We start from the raw sequence: 21894 nt of genomic DNA, 5'->3' as shown, positions 1-21894 counted from the left end.
GATCAAAAGTATCAATCTTTTCCATTTGTAAATAAATAAAAAAAAAATAAATAAATAAATACTCCATTTATCCAATAAAATATCTGAAAACAAAATTGAATTCGCCGTAAAAGTCACTTGAAAACGACTTATTTACATTTTTTAATTAATTTTTTCACTTGAATATTATTGAAATTTTAAAATTAGTGAAACTCAAAATTTAAAAATATAATTTTGAAGGGCTTAAGAATTTAATTTCTAAAACTTGGAAGTTGTTTTCAAGTAAATATTTTACAAAATTCACATATATTTTCTGATGACTAGAAAATTGAAATTAGGATAGTTAATACAGTTTTTTTTTTATAAGTTAGGTAAATGTTTGTAGAAAATGTACGAGATCGAATCCTCTTTAGTATTATATAGAATAGAAAAAACAGTTTTATAGTAATACAAACAAATCTCGCCCAACTATATTACTACTGATTATTGATATTTAACTTTTCAATTTCTTTTTACTTTTTCACGTGTTAGTTGCACTCAAACTAATACTTCGTAGTTGAGCGTTTAGAATTATCCAACTTATTATTAATGTAATGTAAAACGTATTAATAAACATAATATTTTTAAAAATACAAAATATTTGGTAAATATACAATTTACATTTATATTAGTATTTTTCATTAACCTTTTCAAGCTTGTGAACAAATGCCGAGTGGTTCTTTTATCATTTAGTAGAATTTTAAAAATCCCATATTGTGTATATTATAAATAATATAGGAAACATACCCATTTATATTGTTAACCACATTCATTAATTAATTAATATTTACACGACTCTATATGCATTTTGGAGCAATTAATTAATTATTTTTCTAGTTGCACATTTAACATCATATTATAATAATTATTGATGGAGGTCTTTCGATCATCGTAATCAATAATATAAAGAAATTACCCACGATTTTTTTTCTTTTTAACTATTTTCTGGTTTTACTGTCAACATGATTTGATACAGATAAAAATAATCATTGAAAATTTGATCAAAGAAAATATGAAACTATGATCATAACACGATAATTTAAATATGTGGGATTAAATCTCATTAGGTTTATTCTACATAAATGTTACACTAAACAATGTCTTTACTACTAAACGTATCCAATTAAATTTCTAGTTTAATGCGGTGTAAGGAAAAAAGAAACCATTAAAGCTATTATAGTTTTACACGAAATAAATAATGATGAATTGCATGTATATCATAGTTATATAATGTTTTATCAAATTAGGAATTTATTGTGACATGTGAAAAAAAACACCGTTCATTCGGATTTAAATATAATTTGTACTTGTTGTTAATTTTCAGATATGGGCTATTGGGACCTAGCGGCTGTGGAAAAACAACTCTACTGAGTTGTATCGTCGGTCGTTTGCATTTAGATTCCGGAGAGATAAAACTCAAAGGCAAACACATTTCCGACATCGGATATATGCCACAAGTAATGTCGCCAAATCGTCTTATCACATACTATTTTTGAATTTTTTTTTATTCTTCTTTAATATTACATACCTATTTCTATACCTCTAAAGGAATTAGCACTTCACAACGAATTGTCCATAAAAGAAACGTTTACGTACTATGGTTATATATTTAATTTATCAAATGATGTCATCGAAACAAGAGGCCGAGAATTAAAGGAGCTCTTGAAATTGCCATCGTATAGTCTAAGTCTAAACGAGATTAGGTAAGTAAGAAATTCGAAAAATGTCGTTCACGATTATTGTACCAACTAATTATTATAACTCCAGTACCTATAATATAACGATGCTATAATAAATTTTATTTCATAAAGTGGTGGTCAACAAAGAAGAGTATCACTTGCAGTAGCAATGCTTCACGACCCAAAGTTGTTGATTTTAGACGAACCTACAGTTGGCTTGGATCCTTTGATAAGCCAAAGGTAATTAAATCTACATTTAATAAAATCACATTGGTAAATTAATATACAATTATCAAAATTGTCGATCCTCTTTTGCAAATGTATTTATAGTCTATATTCTATATTATATAATCATTCATAGGTAATACACTTCAGCATAACTAAACCGGTGATCTAGGGGGAGAGGCTTAGAATTTTTTTTTAGACTCTCCTGGTGAAAACCCAACTTTTCATAAAAAAAACTTTCATTGGTTCAATGTGTAAAATATTTAATAATTATTTATGTATCTTATAATATACTTCTACTATGGGTATACGAATTTATGTATATTTATGTGGATAATCAAAAAACGCGTAAAGTCGACTATAATCCAAAACAAATTCAGTGATCTTGTTATGATAAATAAAAAAAAGGAAAACTAAAATAATCTATAATGATATTTTATAAACTTTAAATCTAAATATAGACGTATTGCGTATACAGCTATAAATTATATGGTTTAAATTATAGTTATTTATTATAAAACCAAAGTGAAAATAAATAGATGTGTTTGTACCACTTGCATTAACTAAAATTTATATTTCTAGCATTTGGGAACTTCTATTGGATTTGACATCGAATGGAGGTAAAACAGTGATAATCACCACGCACTATATCGAAGAAGCAAAACAGTCACAAATGGTGAGAAAAGTTTTCATCGACTTTCTTTATCGAAATATAATATGCTAACAAGTATTTGTTTATAGATTGGTCTGATGAGGAAAGGCACACTACTTTCCGAAGCAACGCCAACAGAACTATTGACTTCGTGCAATTGTTCATATTTGGAGGAAGCGTTTTTAAAGATTTGCCAAAACCAAGTAGCTAAGACAAACAGTTTCAAAATACCAGTAAAACAAGTAAGGAGGAATATTGTTTTTTTTTTTTTTTTTTTTTTTTTTTTTAATATTTACTAAGTATAACGATTTTCCCTGTGTGATAAGTAAATATGGCCATCATAAGGGAATAATAATTAACGTTTAATACTTGAATACCAACATAATTTGTTTGTTTTATTTTCACATACCAAAGCATTTTTTAAAATATTATTCCTAATCTTTTAATGACAACTGGCTGCAGTATTACAGATATTACATACGTAATTGTCAGTATATATCAAATATAATTAAATAAGTCATTATTATATAACGTTAATAGCTACTGTTGCATATTATATTATATGCTATAACATAATATTATAGTTTTTAAAGCTTAATTTTCCCTAAACACCTTATTATATTTTAATTTAATGTAATATTTAAATATTCAGCACCGTAGGTATAATAATAATAATTATAAACTACCAATAATTGGTACCTATACAATTGTGACGATTTAATATTTCGTGTTTATCCTACAGCCTACGAGAAGGTTTTCTTACGCCCGAGATTTGCCTCCCCCGCCGCTGTTAAACAACACATTATTTACGGTTGGTCGTTTCAAAGCTCAGGTGTGTAAAAACATTTACCTGCTGAGAAGAAACATACCGTGAGTACAATATAATAATATTCATAATTTTAAATTATTAATATATGTAGACGTAAAGTGATTCATCGAGCATGATAACCCCAATTTTTCATATAATAATTAATTTATTTATAGCTAACCCTTTGAATTTTCTGTAATGATGTACAAACTTCTGTTTTTAAAATGATAATCTTTTTTTTTTACTATAAATTATTTAGTAAATAATTATTTTGAAAATTTTTATGGACGTAATTTAAAATTTAAAATAGTAGTTTCTCAGTTATTAAAATATTTATATTAAAGATAATAACCCTTAACAACTTTCTTACAAATATATGATGGACGTATTATTGGATCTATTATTAATTATTATACTAATTAGACCATTTTTACAAATTACAGATATTGATAGATTAGTATTAATTATTGAAATTGTAGATGCATTAACTTTATTAACATTCAAATTATTCGTTCGAAATTTGTTTTTAACATGTAAAAATTTACGGAAAAGTTATCTATTAAAATAAAAGGTCGATTCTCATACAAAAAAACAGAAGTATTTAGCTTAAATATTAGTGAAATGACTTATCATCAAATCTATAGGTAAGAAAATAATCGCTGTTCTCTCGTTGAAGTTTTGTGGTATTTTAATTTTTAAGCGAGTATGAGTATGTAAAATATAAATATTTAAAAATGTTTATACGTTTAAAAATTAAAATATAGTGAAAAACTGACGAGAGAACACAGATGATATTCTTACCTTTAAATTTGATAATATGTCAATATTATCACACTAACGTTTAAGCTAACAACATAAAATTGGAACTTTTAGACGTTCGTTTTAGTATGTTATGCATTGTTATAGACAATACACGCGAGTACAAAATCCTCTTAGTAAGTAGTACCTACAGTACATTTTAAGAAATTAAAATAAATATTTGAAAACTTTAAAAATTAGAATTTTAAAAACTTCATTGATAAAAAAAAAAAAAATGGGATGAGCTTGCTTGGAGAATCACCCTGTGTATCTACATGTATTATTATTAGACGTACACTTTTTTATCTGTTGTCTTTTGTTATACTATTTTTAAAGGTTTACTCTATTTGTGATCTTCTTACCGCTGATACAAACAGTATTATTCAATATTGCATGTGGCCATGATCCAAAACATTTGACTTTGGGTGTATTAAATGAAGAGTCTGTGAACAAAATTGGTACATGTTCGTTGATGCAAACGGAAAATTGTTTTTTGGATGGAGGCGTGCCGGTCAGTTGTTTATTACTGGAAAGATTAAAAGAAAAGACTTTCGAATTGGTAATATTTACAAACATATTTTTTATTACTCTTAATGCGTTAACACGTCTTTTTCATTTGAACGCTTTTTACTATATTCTTTTTTGCATCGATTTAAAGGGAGTGCGAGTCGTCTGCAGTTCAAATGACTGGTATCTATATCAAAATTTCTTTATTTGAATTGCAAATATGTAAAAAGTCATCTTTAAGAAAAATAATTAATTAACAAATATCATTAAAGTTCGAAAATTGGGAAATCTTGATTAAGAAAGAATTTACTGAAAAATGTTTTCATGGTATAAAATATTTTAACATTTTTCCGCCCTAAAAAATTTAGGAAAAGTATTAAAAGTTATATAATGATGAGTTTTATACTTAACTTTTCTTGACACCATGTTTGTTTTCAATATTTGTTTTCTAACTTGTATACTTAAATATACTAAAAACGACAATACAATCAGAATTAAATGCTGGGCTTTAGTTTTGAAGCTAAAAGTTAATCCGTACTTGGTAGATCATTTTATTTGTATAGCTTAGTTTATAACTTAAGATTGTTTTGATTTAAAATAACGTTTTATTTTAATTTTTTCTATTTTTTTAGTTGTGATTTTTTCATTTCTAAATTATTTTACGCGTAAATAATATTTTTTAATTTTCCAAAAACTTTAATTAATTTTGAAACTTAGTATTTTATTATTTCTTTAATTTTTTCTTGATATTTTCTGAGCTATTTGACAGATAACAATTTTTCCGAACATTTTTCGACATCGATTAGTAAATTTTTACCAATAGGTATTTTATTTTAAACGGGTTTTCATAAATTTCAGATAAATAATTTTTATTTGCCTACGTTTTTTTAATTATATTAATCACGATAACGACGCCGCCGCAATCGACAAAATCTATAAAGAAAATTGTTCATAGATCTTGTCTCACAATATCTATATCGATCATCATTATCATGTCGTCGTCTCTCTGATAGTTATTATTATTCAATAACTGTATGTCTGAATAGGTACATAACTAAATACATATCTGATTGGAAAGTAATGAGTTATTACTAATAACCAATGAGTATAAAGTAGGGTAATAATAATTTAAAGTATTTTTTAAAACTTTTTTCTGGCAACATGCATACTAATATATTGTTATTATTACCATAACGCGTGGATAAATGTATAGGTATTACTAAAACATTATACATATCAAATTGCAGCAATGCGAGATGTTTTGTTGTTGACGAACTACGATACGTCGTAATAAAAAAAAAAATAATACGTATAGATATTAGTCATATTTTGGCGAATAAAAATGTCAACGTCGCGTCTCGGAAATTCTGTGCACGTATATTCGAGATAAAATATAATATCGACACGGTAAACGGCAAAGTAACACTATAAATAATTACAACCGCATATTATCACAGTTCAACGTCGCAATATATTATTAATGTAATAGGTCTATACCATCTATATACGTTTGGTGTTTTCAACAACATTTCATGGGACGTTTGAATGCGTGACATTTTAATATTTTGAACTGATGTACCCCACATGGCGTATCAGATGTGCATGTGAATCGTTTGCTCTCAAATTAACAACTGTCTTACGTCAAATTTGCGCCGAGTTTAATATGAATATTTTTGTTTTCTTGTACACGTGTAACTCGTGTTTTAAACGAGTAATCGTTACTAGTTTGAAAAAAAAAAGCATAGTATTAAGTTTATAGCGATTTGCATGTCAAATTCACTTTAATTATGACCCATTTATTATATTTTGTCGTGTTGCAGGTTGAATATCCCAGTGCGGAAGACGGCCTGTATGCAGTGTCGGAAAACAAGGTCTGGGGATTTCTTCATTTTTCGAAAAACTTCAGCACTAATTTAGCAACCCGTTTTAACGAAGGGGGAGATATCTCCGACGACAATATATTCGACATGGGATCGGTCCAAGCTTGGATCGACAATACAAGTAAGAATGCGTGCAATTAATACATTGTTATTGCAGTAACCGGCTAACGGGTTAGGCACCAAATAATGGAACTGCGCGATGCTCTATACTTAGATATAAAGGGAGTGAGTATAAACTGTGATATTTTAGTTGTCACAAACAAGCACATGTATATTATACAATCAATGTACTATACAGGCTATTATAGTGATTTACTGATTTATTTTAATATATATATATTCATTCGTGCTAACGACTGTGTAGCTTGTAAGTTTCCAATATACTCTGATAGCTTTTGTTAATACCCACACAAAAAGAAGAAGAAGGAGCCATTGTTAATAATTTTTTGAAAAATTAGCTAGTAGATATATTTATTTAATCAACACGTTATGACTACACCTATACGGCTATACTAGTGATAGTGAAAAAAATGAAAATATTAGATCTAATAAGAGGCATTTCACCTCTTCACCAATCATATCATAGTAATCGTACTTAACTATCACTATAAGTCCAGGACCCTAGTCTAATATTATATAACCTTTATAGGTTAATAGGTCCATGATGTTTTATCGTTTTTATGTCCTAAACCACGGTCACCAAATGCCGGCACGCGGGCCGCAAAGGCCCCCGAACACATTATTATCCGGCCCGCAGACAAATAATAAATAACACATTATTACGACAACATTATATGTGTTATTATTGTAAATTATTTTTTTTTTTGTTAAATATTATTGGTTTTTAAATAACGTAAATATGTACTTAGAATTTTGATTGCCCGTGAAAAATTTTCATACCCCTAATGTGGCCCTTCAAAAATATTAATTGGGGACCCCTGCCCTATACCATCATATAGACTGTTTATTTATATGTATTATGTATACCTGACATAAGAACCAGCTGTCAAAATCTGGTCTTCTTTTTAAGGTATTTTATACTCTATATTGGTCCTTAATCGATATTTTATAATATAAAATAATAAATTAATAATTGATAGATTATTATATTATATATTTTATTATTACATAATTCAATGAAGAGAAAATATTGTCGATCGCAGCGATAAAATGGTTTAGCATGGTCAGGCGCTTTCGCATATGGTTTCAAAATTCTACTGTTTACCTACACTGTAATAGCTATATTCAATGCAACAATATGATTAAAAAAATAAAATGGTATTAGTTAATATGTCCGGTGGAATTGTACCCGGAACAAATAATTATTTATTATTTAAATTAAATAACGAGAATTTAAATATTACAACTATATAAACGTAAACAAATACTATATTGAATAGACAAACTGTAATAATATATATTATACGATTAACAAAAATTAATAATTTATAATTGGTAATTCGAGTTTTTGTAATCAAGTACATATCATAATAATACATTATTCAAATTTTAACCATTTATTCAAAACCATAACCGTTCTGAGATTTTTGAACGAGGTATAAGGCCAAAAGGCAACATGAAAAAATAATAAAAACGATGAAAAATAATATTGTCATACTTTTACTTTCGTTCCGAATAAAATCATCTGACGTATGTATTTTACTTTTTATCATCACTATAAAGGTTTATAGTGATGGTACCCGCGAGTAAATTTCAAATTCGATCCTTACCATTTGGTATCAACACTTATACGGCGAAACCACTAAGTACAATATAGAATGTTCTATACCAATAATAATACATTTTATTTTTCAGATAAATATATGTACGACATGATTAAAAGAGATATTTACGACAGTTACACGGACGTAATTGATGGTCTTTTCGGCAAATGTAATATATCAGAAAGAATCGGCAACTCGCCAGTCCGGGTAAGTGGACGATTAGAAATAAACACTTTTGATTTCGTGATATTTTCCTAAGATTTCTTACGGTTTACGAATAATGTGTAAAAATTACTACTCCCTAAAAATATGCTCCACACAAATCAACAGACGACGGTATTAATTTCATAGTTGCATTAATTTGATGGACAAATAAAATAATCGATAACGTTGACGATATTGTTATGTAGGTAGTTAAGTGTTGTAGATAATATACTAATATACATTATACCTATTATTTGTCGTATGATTTTCGAGGGCAAAATATATAATGATAATAATATATAGTTTCTAATAATTTATATACATATTTTTATTTTACATATTGTCCTCGACCAGTTTGTTTTTTATTATCTTCGTGGTGTACCAAATGATTAGTACGCTGTGCGTTTATGTCGGCAACCTGAAATGTGGGCACATTGCCAATAGGAGGTTGATTCGTTTTTACATAAAAAAACAAAAATACAATAAAAACATAAAATGTTTAAATTTATTGAACCGCTATTGCCTTATTCTTCGCTAGTTTTAAAATGCATTTTATTTAACACCGACTTTCTACTCCAACAATTTTTCGTTTCGATTTAAAAGTTAACTTACATATTATCACCCTCGAGGTATAACGGTTACTTGCAGCATGTCTCTTTTTTCACGCGCGTCATTACTTCGAAGGATTCGATGAACTATACAGCTATATTTTGGTCCGTCAACAGCCATAATCATGCGTACTACACTATTACCTAGGTATATATAATAATATTTTTTATTGATGTGTTTTTTGTAGATCCTCGACCCTGTTTACGGAAACAAAAATCCAAGTTTCATACATTACGCGTCGCCTGCAATAATAGCACTGTAAGTATAACCATTGGCGTGCACACAAGGGAAAGCATCAGGCGTGTGTTTTTCTGTCTTAGGTCAATCAGGCTCCATATTTTTAATGAGCTTGTCAAGCCCGTTCCGAACCACTGCATAATTCCACTCTACCCTACGGCCTACAGTGATGAGGTTTAATAGGCTAATAACAATTATATGCCGTAGAATAGTTTAATCTATTCTGTCCAATCGATTATACTAACATTCGGAATTCCTAATACAATAGATATTAATAGCGATTACTTCAAATTAAAGTATTAAAAAAAATAAGTATTTTATAGAAATACAATATTTTTGGCTATCTATAGCATAGCACATTATATTATTGTGTTTCTGGCTTTTTTTATAAGTAAAAATGAAATATTTTTTTGTCGTACTGATGTTTAAATAATGCATAGTTAAATTAACATCTGTATATATAATATACATATTACCTATACTAGGTACATAAAATGAATGATAAAAATTGAATTTATACACAGTAAATTCCCGTTACAACGAATACCAATACAACGAAAAATCCCGTTATAACGAAAGTCATAGAATTCTCCTGCCAAAAAGCAGGGCTTATAAAGAGCTTATTCGAATATTCGTTACAACGAAATTTCCGTTATAACAAAAAAATATTCGGTCCCCTGGAGTTCGTTGTAACGGGATTTTACTGTAGTAACTAAAACATAAAAATATTGTACTATTATAAGGTAGCATTCATTATATATTTTAAAAGGTGAAAACTATGAAACGCATATTATAATGACAATTCATGATAATTGATAATACAAAAATTATAAATTATAATACATTGTTTTTCTTTGAGCAATTATTAAAAAGATTTTAATATAAATTTGTAAACATTGAAACACTTGATTTGATGCACCTGAACAGAAACCTCGTGCACGCCTATTATTTGTTAACTTGAGTTTAATTTGTTTTAAGAAATATAATAATTATTAATTATACTTTTTTTATTTTAAAGATGTGCATTTTATCTTCCTGCGATATACACAGGATCTACGATTATTTCTGAAAAAGAAGGAGGTGTCATCGAAAGAGTAGTCTTATCAGGTATTTTATAACTTTGTATTATAACTTATAATAAGTGCTATTGATTGATGAAGGCGGAGTAAACCCAAGTCTCTGAAACGAATTTCATATACCTCATCACATTGAATAAAAATTTCAATTTTTTGAAATTGAAGTCCCCAAAAGTCTCCCAAAAATAATCGAATAATTCTAAAATTATGCGTGGCAATAATGTTACGCCACAAAAAAATGTTTTTGTTAGTTATTTTTGAGATAGGCGGCTGATTATTTTTTCAAATTATTTACATTACAATATTATAATATACCTAATGAATTATTTTTCTACACTACGATAGGTTCCTTTGCAATGAATGTTTTACAACAATCTTAATCTTTTGGTAAATGTTTTAATTAAAACTTATAATTTTTAATAATTGGTAAAAATATTTAGTTACATAACTAATTGTGGTTGATAATGAATAGGTATTACGATATTAAAAGAATAAAAAACGTCAATAGTAAATAGTTTTGTATAAGTAACAAACATGTTAATTTATATATAATTTTACGTTTTTACCGTATTAATAAATAAAAATTAATACAATTTGTATCAACATAGTAAACTTCTTTTTAGCCAATTCAACTTAAACTTTTTTTTAACTTGGCCAGCTTCACAGTATTTTCTTTGTTTCCATTGCGAATCTTCAAGTCGTCAATGTAATAAATGTATTGATGTATTCCGATTGTAGTTGCCTTATTCTTAATTCCACGTGAATCTCAGACTTGTTGTCAATGTGTCGTTATAAATTATAATATATTATATATATTGATCATTGGTTTATTATGTTTTTTTTTTAATTTCTACGCATATACTCATAAATAACCGAAGGACATAATGATAGACAATTTATTCAAAACACTACGTGGTATTTTTGGTAATTATATAGTTCTGTAAACATTATGTTTGGATTAAATTACATAACAGATGTAGAACAAATAATATCACGATATTGATACAATGTCAAATAAGCAATCGATTTTAAGCTTTCAGATTTAACAGTTTGAAACTGTTTTGCATTATTATTTATTACCATAACGTATAGTGCCTATAATAGGCTATACTGCTATTATAGTACACGTCCACTGCGGCGTTAGTGTAGTATTAGTGTAATTAGACATTCCCCCTTTCTAAGTAATAAGTCAATGTTGTGATTTTTTTTTTTTCAATTTTGATATTTTTACACCTACTGTAATATTATAAATTGTCAAACAATAATTCTGTAGGAATGAACTTCATTGAAATCGCCTTGGCCCAAGTACTGGTGCAGACGGTATTTATTTTCATTCAAACTACCCTGGTGATGCTCGTCATGTTTGTTATATTCGACAACCCATTCGTCGGCGACATATTTCCGTCATTTTTGCTATTAACGATGATTGGATGCGGTGGAATGTGTTTCGGTACGTATGTTCTTATTAACAATAAAATTAAAATAATCATTTTGGCCTTAGAATATACACTACAAGTCCACAAGTGTCATGTATAGTTATTATTATATTACCTACATATAGATATGCATGAATTATTAGTTCAAAATCATACTAAGTGGAACTTAGTAAAAATCATCATTTCAATATTCATAAAAATATCTATGTAAATTCAAAAAGTTTGTTAATAATGAAATATTCAGTGGAGTAAAATATAATATTAAATAGTAAAGTAGTTTTTTCATATTTAAAATTAATACATTTAATCAATAAAAAAAATTACAATCAAAATATGGATTATGAACCAGCCAAAACTAGAGTCCCGTATGTATATCGAATAAATAATACTAACTCGTATATATTTTAATGTTTACTCGAGGTTTTTTTAAGAAGTTTTAGTCAGCTAACTTCACGGACCTATATAATTATTTTGTATTCGTTGATCCAGTGTTTTCTCACTCTAAATAACAAATAGGTTACTTTATATACACAGATCAGATACATTTTAACACGTAAACATGGCATTCGACTTATTTGAGTAGATACGCCTATATGTTATATTTTAATAGCAAGTAGATGACCATCAGTTTATTACTTTTTAAACTGTGTATTTATACATGCAAAGTCGCATCGCTTTTACTGTATATTGTATAATATGCGCATTGTACAATGTACAACATCTACATAATATCGCCTACATTATTATAACAATGTATAATACGTAGCATTCGAATATTATTGTTTTTATTTTCTTCAAAAACGTAATAGCTTGTAATGCTCTCCAGTAAATATTGTTTTCGTTAAGTCAAATTAAAATAACGTGTATTATTCACATCCAAAATAATTATAATTAAAATGATGATATTTCTAATGTGGTGAAAAATAACTACCTTATGGCCAACAGTGTAACAGGTTTTTCAAGTTATAGGTCAATGTACACATATTATCATATTATACACATTCGTGGATAATGGGATGTGCGCGCCCCCGATTCACCGGCGCAACGAGAAATTTATTGGTCACATATTATTTTAATATATAACGATGTTTTTGTCCACAGGTTTTTTCACGGCCATTATTTGTAGGACGACGACGGAAGCAGCGTTTTTAGGAATCGGAACGAATTTCCTATTGAAATTTTTATGCGGTAATTATTATTTAAAAAGAAAAAAAACGCAAATATCTCCAACACACAACCGTGTTATAAAATATGTTTTAATTATAATAGTGTATATGGTGAGAAAGAGTATATATCGGAGGGAAGGGAGGTGATGAGGGATTAAGAGGGAAAATAGGATTTGTCAACGATCCGACATCTACGATTAAACGTACGATTTCATCTACGAAAACTTTTTGAGAGACGCAATAAAAGAGACTTTTTTTTGTCGCAGACATACATTCATATATATTTTAATTTTACTTTGCATTGTACGAGTGCGCATAATACATATTTATCGTGAGTAAATAAAAATAGTACTTCTGCTTCGCATTAAATTTTGGTTTGGCAAGAAATTAAAAATGCACGTAGACATCGTTTATGACGTCTGTACGATGCTTGTCTGTTGCATTAATCTGTAGTGGGTAACATTTTAATATAAATAGCAAGTGATAAATTTAACGCAAAACATTAATCATTGCAAAGTTTTTAAAAATATTTTTACGGAATCATAAGTTGTTACAAAACAATATTTTTTGAAACATTTTTTATTGTTATCGGTTCTTAAGTTTTTTACTTTTTTACGTGTCAATAACACATATTAATTGTAATTTGATAATTCAAAATAGAGAATATTTCCGATTATTGATAACCAAAAATTTAATTTTAGGAGAGCAATTAAAATAATATTAATATGTAGTCTAGATTAACATTTTATGATGTAGGTAGGTACCCTTGTTCCACTCTACTCTGATTATCAATATCTGAAATACTTGTAATTGCTTTGTTCAAAATTCGATTTCAATACTTTATATAAGTACATTGTCATTAAACAATAGTAAAAATCTTAAAAACTTATAACAGTTATAACGAAAAAAAAATATTATTTTTTCTCGCGTTATTTTGTCATAATTTGAAATGATGTAAGAAATATATGAATGATAATGAGTGTTCTTTGGTATTGGAATCACTAGGTAGATATTGATACAGATGATTTTTAAAGTTCAGGAACATACTTTATAAATACGTATAAAATATGAATAGATATTGCAAATACACATTTTCAAACATCGATATTCCATAAATTAGACTAAAAATTATACAACAAAAAAATGTTCAAAAAATTTAATAGTTTTTGAAGTAATGAATGTTTTGCGTTAAATGTATCATTCAGTATACGATAATACTGCACAGTGCAAAGGTATACATTTAATGGGTAGAAGGGCATCATCACCTCCCCTTCAAAATTATTCATAAACACGGCGGGTAAAAAATATTAGTTGTATTTTGCTCTCTCTTTAACGTTATTAACGTAAATTTGACTAAAATAACTCATGTACTTATATAATTTTTTTGTGATTAACTCAACTCACCAAACTTTTGTCACACACTAACGCTCCTCCTTATTGGAATCCGTTTTAGGACTTATGTGGCCCACTGAGGGTATCCACTACCTGTTGCGCAGCGTTAGCGTCTACATGCCGCTGACGATGTCCACCGAAAGTCTGCGGTCGCTGACCGCCAAAGGCCTGGGCCTCCAGCATCCTTCCGTGTATCTTGGATTCATGTCGATCTTCTCTTGGATACTCGTCTTCACACTAGTGTCGTTCATAATGCTGAAACTCAAACGTGACGTGTGGACGAAAAGTTAATGGGCACGTGATTCACATAATAATATTAAAATTTAAAAAAATACCTACCAAATAATTAGGTATATCGTATTTCATTGTTTTTGTTTTTGTTGAAAACCACCAATAGACCACGATCGTACCTATAAACTATAAATAAATTAATATATTATATTTATTTATAATACATAAGCCATGTGTAATATCTGTAACGTTGTAAACGATATTTTTATTTATATTTATAATATAATATAATAATAATAATATAATATGTATAAAAAACATAATTCATTCTGATGAAATTATATCATATTGTATTAATATGTTAGATAATTATTATTTAATTGCTGTACATCAGTGTCTAGCAAAACAAATTTTTTTTTTGTTATAAAATTTTGTACATAAAAAAAAAAATACTTATAAGCGTAGGTTGTATGAAAATACTTTATTTATTTCATATTTACATGTAATATGAATATTAATTGTTTATAAAATCAGTAAAAATATGAATGGAAAAACAGTATTATTATATATTATATAATCGTATGTTTATCATAAAAAATAAACAATATAATTTTTATATCATAAACCACTTATTATTTTAAAACTTTAACATTTTTGAGGTATTTTTTTACACAATTTAGTCAAAATAAAACAACACTTAAAAATATTTTTATCGTTAAAATTATTTAAATTATTTATTCTTTTGAATAACGACACACATTTTTAATTTAATATTCTGAAGCAAAATATTTTTGGGAATATTTCAATACATACAATCGAAATTAGGACGAGAGTAGTTAATACTTTAATTTTTTAAGAGTTTTAAGTGTTATTAAAATACGTTTTAGTGAATTAAGTGGAATGGTACGTGGATACTCCGGTCTACTATTCCGTTCGCCCAAACTTTTAATACTTATAAAGTTATAACTCATAACTATTCATCCGAATTTTGATTTTTATAAATCTAAATATTCTGCTTCGGGCTATAAAATTAAAAAAATATGTTGTCATTCGAATAAGTAAAAATCTTTTTAAAAAAATGTAACGATAATATAGGTAAGGTAAGGTACTTATGTATATTATGTTCAAAAAAAATTGTTTTATTTCGACTGTAAATTAGATAAAAGAAATGTTTTCAAAAATGTTAATAGATTTTGAAATAATGAGTGGTTCATGTTAAAACAATCATCATCTTGTATAAGTTAAAAATGAAATTTTCATAGATTGAAACTTAAACGTTTATTTATTTTATAATATTAAAATTTATATTATTAAATATCAGATTTTTTTCTTTATTTCTATCTGTAAAATTAAACTGTTTTATTACTTCTAGACCCATTAAGACCTTAACGACCTTCCATCGTCGTCCGTCGACAGTGACATCATGACAAACAACCATTCTTAAATCAAACGAACGTGTTTCAAAACATTATTCGATTTTAAATATTTTCTACAGTACTGGTGAAGCACGTTTAGAGATTTTTATCTCCACGTCCCCAAATCAATTAGATATTTATTTCTGAAATAGCAACATATTTTTAAGATCTAAAATATATAGGTAGCACTCTACATATAGGCTATTTAAGGGGTTTAATATAGGCAATTTAGATGCAATTTTTAAGATAATTAAAAGTTAAATGTTAACATATCATTTAAATACTAATTCATACTATTTTGAAATATGCAATACCAACAATAATGGTTTTGGCATAATAGTATAATACTGACATTATAATATAGAAACATGGTTTTGCGTGGAATAAATTAATGAGTAGACAATTATTAATAGTAAATTTACCAAATTGTCACACCATATAGAAGATAACTTTTACTGTAACGTAGTGTTTTTTTATTTTTAGGTTTTGGATTTTTTTAAAACTCATTGATGTATATCATTTGCAATCTGTATACGGATGAATAATTTGAATTGACTAAACTTAACAAAAATGCTACAACGTACTTTTTCTATAATATAGAATAAATATATGTATGAGAAACATTTGGCAAGATGAATACTGTCTCCATAAGCTTATTAGTCAATACAAAATTATTTTTTTTCTATTTTACCAATTACAAGCGTAGTATAACATTTTTTAAATATTTTTTTTTTATATTTAAATACAATTATATATATATGTATATATATATAAAGATATATAAAAAACATAAACGTGACAAACATAGCTTATAATTTTTATTATTATTATTATTATTATTATTATTTGCTTAATATTATTATGATGTAGCTAAAAAAAATATGAATTATTTATTACCTATAATTACAGAAATAGGTAATCACGAAAATTTGTTTTATAAACTAAAAAAAAAACTAGGAACCAAATTAATATTCTGATATAAGTATAAAAACTTAAAAGTAAGACTTTTAAATTGACGGTCTTAGACTGTGTAGTCTCTCTGTAATGTGTATTTGGTACAATTAAGACTGTTTTGTGGGGTACTTCAATATAGTGAAAAAAGCGAATGAGCTGTAAACATACTAATATACTGGGTAATTAGGTTAACCTATGCTAGACTGCGTTAACTTAGTTTCGCGTCACGGAAGTAATGCAAAAAATTTTTCTGTAGCACCGTCGGATCCAAAACGAAAATTAAGTTTTATCTACCATTTTTATTTAACCCTATCATGAAATCAGGGCATGTAACGAATCTGTTATAATGTTTGAATGAAACTAAATGGAATAAATAAATCTTATAAAGACTTAGTTTTTAAGAACATGTAAAAGATATATTAAAAATATTAATACTTAAACTCTGAAATGGTTTGAATGTACTAAAGTACTATGAAAATAAATGCAAGTACTACAAATTCCTATCCTTACAGTTATAACTTATAAGTAGGACGTAGGACCCGGATTTCAATGCAAAGTGCATATTTTATTGGTTGATCTTACACAATGCTTTCTAAGTACATAATTCGTTTCATGTAACGAGGGTTTCAAACCTACAAATTTTATTTTGCATTTTTTGCATATTTTGACGTTTTATAATATTTAGAGCATTTTTATCATTATTGGATCATTTTATTGGTTTTTTATGCATATTTGTTCAATATACGATTTAAAATTAGTATTTAACCGATTCGAAATATTATCTAAAAATAAATCGTACAAAAATGCTCAACATTTAGTAAGTACAATAGGCTTACTTAGAATTTTAATTTTACTTACATTTTTATATGTATTTTGTTTATGTTTAGAATGAACAATATTTCCCCAAAACGGTCAAAACATAAGCGTGTCACTCGTGTCAGCATCGTCATCATTTCAAATTTTAAATATAATTATAAAAATAATAAAATAATAAATATTAATTATAGGCTTTATGCATATAAAAGATTATTTTGATAAAATAATTAGAAAGTATAAAAACATCTTAGTTTTAAGATTTTAGGTGCATATAAATCCGGTCTCTAGTTATAAATTATAATATCTTATAACATTTATTAATTATAATAAATTTTTGATCATATCATACACAAATGACTAAAGTCTAAGTTTTATTTTAATTAAATTATGTAAGATGAATTATTGCAAAAAATTGGCTTTAATAGGTAAACCTTCATTCAACTGCAGTTCACTAGATTTCCAGAAATGGCCTTAGGATAGGTCAACTGGGACACTTTTCCTAGGCCCCGCGCTTACGTCATGAAAACTAAATAGGTAAATAATTAAATAAAAAAAAATATATCGTAGAGCTCAAGTAGCATACTATGTTGATGAGAGAAATAGTATTTATTGTATTTTGTATAAAATTGACATTATTATTGTTATTATTTGCATAATGATATTTATAAATATCGTTGTGGTCGTGTTCAATAATAGTTGTAACTTGTAAGTTATAAAAATAGCTAATCGATGTTAAAAGTGATTTATCGGCTATCGCATTATTCTGTGGTGTATATGTTAGCAATTAGTCTGTGGATTATTTTTATTTGTTGTACATACAATTTGAAAACAATACGAATCGACAATACCGATCATTTCACTTTTTACTTTAATAATTTTATTTCACATTTAGACGTCGCCAACGAAAGAAGTCTCACGGGGAAATTCATTTTTTTTTTTTAATTTTACTGTTTATATAATATATAATATTATATTATAAAGGTATGAATAATATTTTAATTTATTTTATTATTGTTATTAAATTGATTGTTCTTCAAATTGATTTCTAAACACTACATTATTATATTAAGGTGCACATCCCTCGATATTTTCTATCAAAATGAGTCAAAATACTTTTAACATTTTAACTATTTTCAATAGTTAAAATTACTTACCATGTCTATTACTATTTAATTTTAATGTACGCAGTTGACGACTGCCTACGAGTATAGAGTCAGACGTACAGCGACAGTTATTTTTATTTGTATTATTATCGATAGTATCTATAGAAAAACTTATTATAACAATCGCAGACCGTCGCAGTCATGTAGGCGGGATCAGTATTGTTCATTTGCGTCTATTGCATTTTTAAGTGAATTAACTGTTATGAGCATTTGTTTAAAATGTGCAAAAATAACGATTTTTAAAATGCGTCTTAACGCCCTCTTAAACATACATTTTGGGCAACGAAATTGCCGGTCGGAAGAAAACAACTGAAATACAATTATTTGAAATAACATATTACTTTTTAAGCTAAGCTATATTATAGTATTTTTCATTTTAATTATTATTTATAATGTCTTAACTCCTCTAATAGAATAATATATCTAATATTGTTTATTTATTTATTTTTTTTTTATGTCTAGAGATCACTGGGTCTCACTGAGAAAACTTGAGTGGAGACTCAAAAATATATAAAAATTATTAATTAGACTGCGATACATATTAAAATAACTGGAAAGGGGGTAGTATAATAATACACAGTGGCGTAGACATGATTTCTGAAAGGGGGGTCGAAAAAAAAGCTAAATGGGAGGGGGAAATTGAAAAATCCCCCGCCCTCCCAAAACTTTTTACTTTGGTAATAAAATATAAAAACAAATGATGAATAATGAAATTTGAATGAATATAATTTGAATTGATTCAAAATTCACAATAAACACAATATAGTAGATTATTCACTCCAATATTCCATAAAGTCAAAATTTCTGTATTATAAAATGCTACATCATTAAATGTATAAATAAAATAAATAATAATTAAATTAACAAATCTAGTTTTCTATTTTTTTTTTTTTTTTTTGCTAATTAGTCTAAAACTTCTGCTGTAATTAAATATTCCTATAAACTGGCATAATTGTTATGGCCATTTAGCCGTTCCTATAACAAATACATTTTCACACATTTTCAACAATGCCGTGAGTGCCTTTTTTTAGATTTCAGATAAATAAATGGTAGGTACGTAGTACGTACTATGTACTAGTGTACTACGTATACGCGGTGAACTAAACCCATAGCGATAATGATCTTATTAGTTATTTCTCATAATGCAATAACAACGATAATTTCGGATAACATTTTAAACACAGGCTCACAGTGGAAGCATAGCCCTTTTAGTCGAGCATACATACATGTTATTATATGTAAAGTATTGTCTTTATAAATAATAAGATATGCTATAATAAAGTATAAACATAGTCGTTATTGAACATTTCGACTAAATAAACATTGCTTTGCTACAAATAAAATAAAATAAAATTATAATGGTATTTAGTATTGAGAAAATGTTCATAATTCAATAGCTCGATAGATCATAATATCATAAAATATTGCATTTTAGTGCATACTGCACAATGTAAGCAAAAACAAAAAAATAATAAAATTCTGATGGGGGGGATCTGACTCCCACGTCCCCCCTTGTATACGCCCCTGATAATATATATAATGAAAGCATATATTAGAATATCATCGAGTATAGGTATATATTTTAAAAAAATACACGGAAAATGATTTTGTCCCAGGCCCCACAAAAACTAGGGCCGGCCCTGTAGATTTACATATTTCGTTATAACATAAGTAATTCAAAAACTAATATATTTACTAATAGTCCAATGTGTTGCATGCCAATAATGTGCAAACAAATTCAAAACTTTGATTTTTTTTTTTTTTTTGATTCCTGTTCCAAACTAAAAACTTGTACAGTTATTCTTATTTTATATTTATAATTTAAATACTTGACCAGAGACGGATTTACACAATCACCACGCCTAGGCAAATTTTATTTTGCCGCCCCATTAAACTTATTAACGAGAAAACATATTTTTAAGTACTTATTTAACATAACTACTAAAAAAATAAATCATAAATACTGATACTAAACAATAACTATTGGTTGTGTTAATAAACTGTTCTAATCAATACAATACTTTTATTAAAATATAATATATCAACATGTTTTTGAATAAATTTGCTCTACCAATTAAATATAATTATTATATAGATATAATTAAGTTCCTTCAACAAATTAACGTGTTCAATCAAATTTAAATTATATTATTATAAAAAACAATAGCAAATAACCAAACTTAAAAATTCATACTTTTTATTATACAACATACAAATAATGAGAAAAAATAAACTATTTAATTTTTTTGCGTCTTGCTTTTAGTGCGTACGAATATATTATACAAAAATATCCACAGTGACTGGTTTATAATATTAGATTATAGTTCCAATACGATTAACCGATCGTCTCACCTGTATTCGTATAAAATATACATATATGTATGTATTGTGCATGTAGTGAGTACGCCACGCGATCGAACGAATCACGACCGATTATTAATAATTTTTATGAATTAGTAAAAAAAACAAAATAACGAAATATGTTATTTATAGTAAGTATTTAAATAATATACATACTTTCTGTCAGTCGTTCGATAATTTACTTGGACGGTTATAGTTTATTTTTATGTATTATAAAATAAAGAAGAAATGTTAATTATATTAACAAGAATAATATGTTATATTTAAATATTAAACATTTTTATTTGCCATCCTTCAGAGTAATCACCTTACATAAGAAAATCAAAAAAAAAACCTAGTATTCTCAATAAGATATTGGCCTAAAATTGCCGCCCCTAAAAATTTGCCGCCCTAGGCAACTGACTACTTTGCCTGACGCTAAATCCACCACTGACTTGATGTATAATTTTTATTTGAATACTCTGTTATTCTCTTTAAATGTTAATTTACCGATAATGTTATTTCACTTATTAACTTACTCTTACCCCTCGGGGTGTTCATATC

General features: G+C 27.1%; 1 protein-coding gene across 2 annotated transcripts in view; it reads left to right on the top strand.

Annotated features, from left to right (window-relative positions):
- The window catches only part of LOC113556547 (ABC transporter G family member 23-like), a 47273-nt gene extending 32384 nt beyond the window's left edge, over positions 1-14889 (top strand). For both annotated transcript variants that reach the window (XM_026961566.1, XM_026961565.1), the window contains exons 2-15: positions 1343-1475; positions 1567-1721; positions 1830-1937; positions 2505-2598; positions 2664-2816; positions 3317-3444; positions 4517-4739; positions 6508-6688; positions 8383-8498; positions 9292-9362; positions 10360-10448; positions 11691-11867; positions 12955-13041; positions 14473-14889. In XM_026961566.1, coding sequence (XP_026817367.1) covers positions 1343-1475; positions 1567-1721; positions 1830-1937; positions 2505-2598; positions 2664-2816; positions 3317-3444; positions 4517-4739; positions 6508-6688; positions 8383-8498; positions 9292-9362; positions 10360-10448; positions 11691-11867; positions 12955-13041; positions 14473-14702 — 1945 coding nt within the window. In that variant the 3' untranslated portion in view covers positions 14703-14889. The remainder of the gene's footprint in view (positions 1-1342; positions 1476-1566; positions 1722-1829; positions 1938-2504; positions 2599-2663; positions 2817-3316; positions 3445-4516; positions 4740-6507; positions 6689-8382; positions 8499-9291; positions 9363-10359; positions 10449-11690; positions 11868-12954; positions 13042-14472) is intronic.
- Positions 14890-21894: the final 7005 nt, after the last annotated feature.

Source organism: Rhopalosiphum maidis, chromosome 3 (assembly GCF_003676215.2).
Source record: "Rhopalosiphum maidis isolate BTI-1 chromosome 3, ASM367621v3, whole genome shotgun sequence".
Lineage (NCBI taxonomy): Eukaryota > Metazoa > Arthropoda > Insecta > Hemiptera > Aphididae > Rhopalosiphum > Rhopalosiphum maidis.
This window is presented reverse-complemented; position numbering and strand designations above follow the sequence as displayed.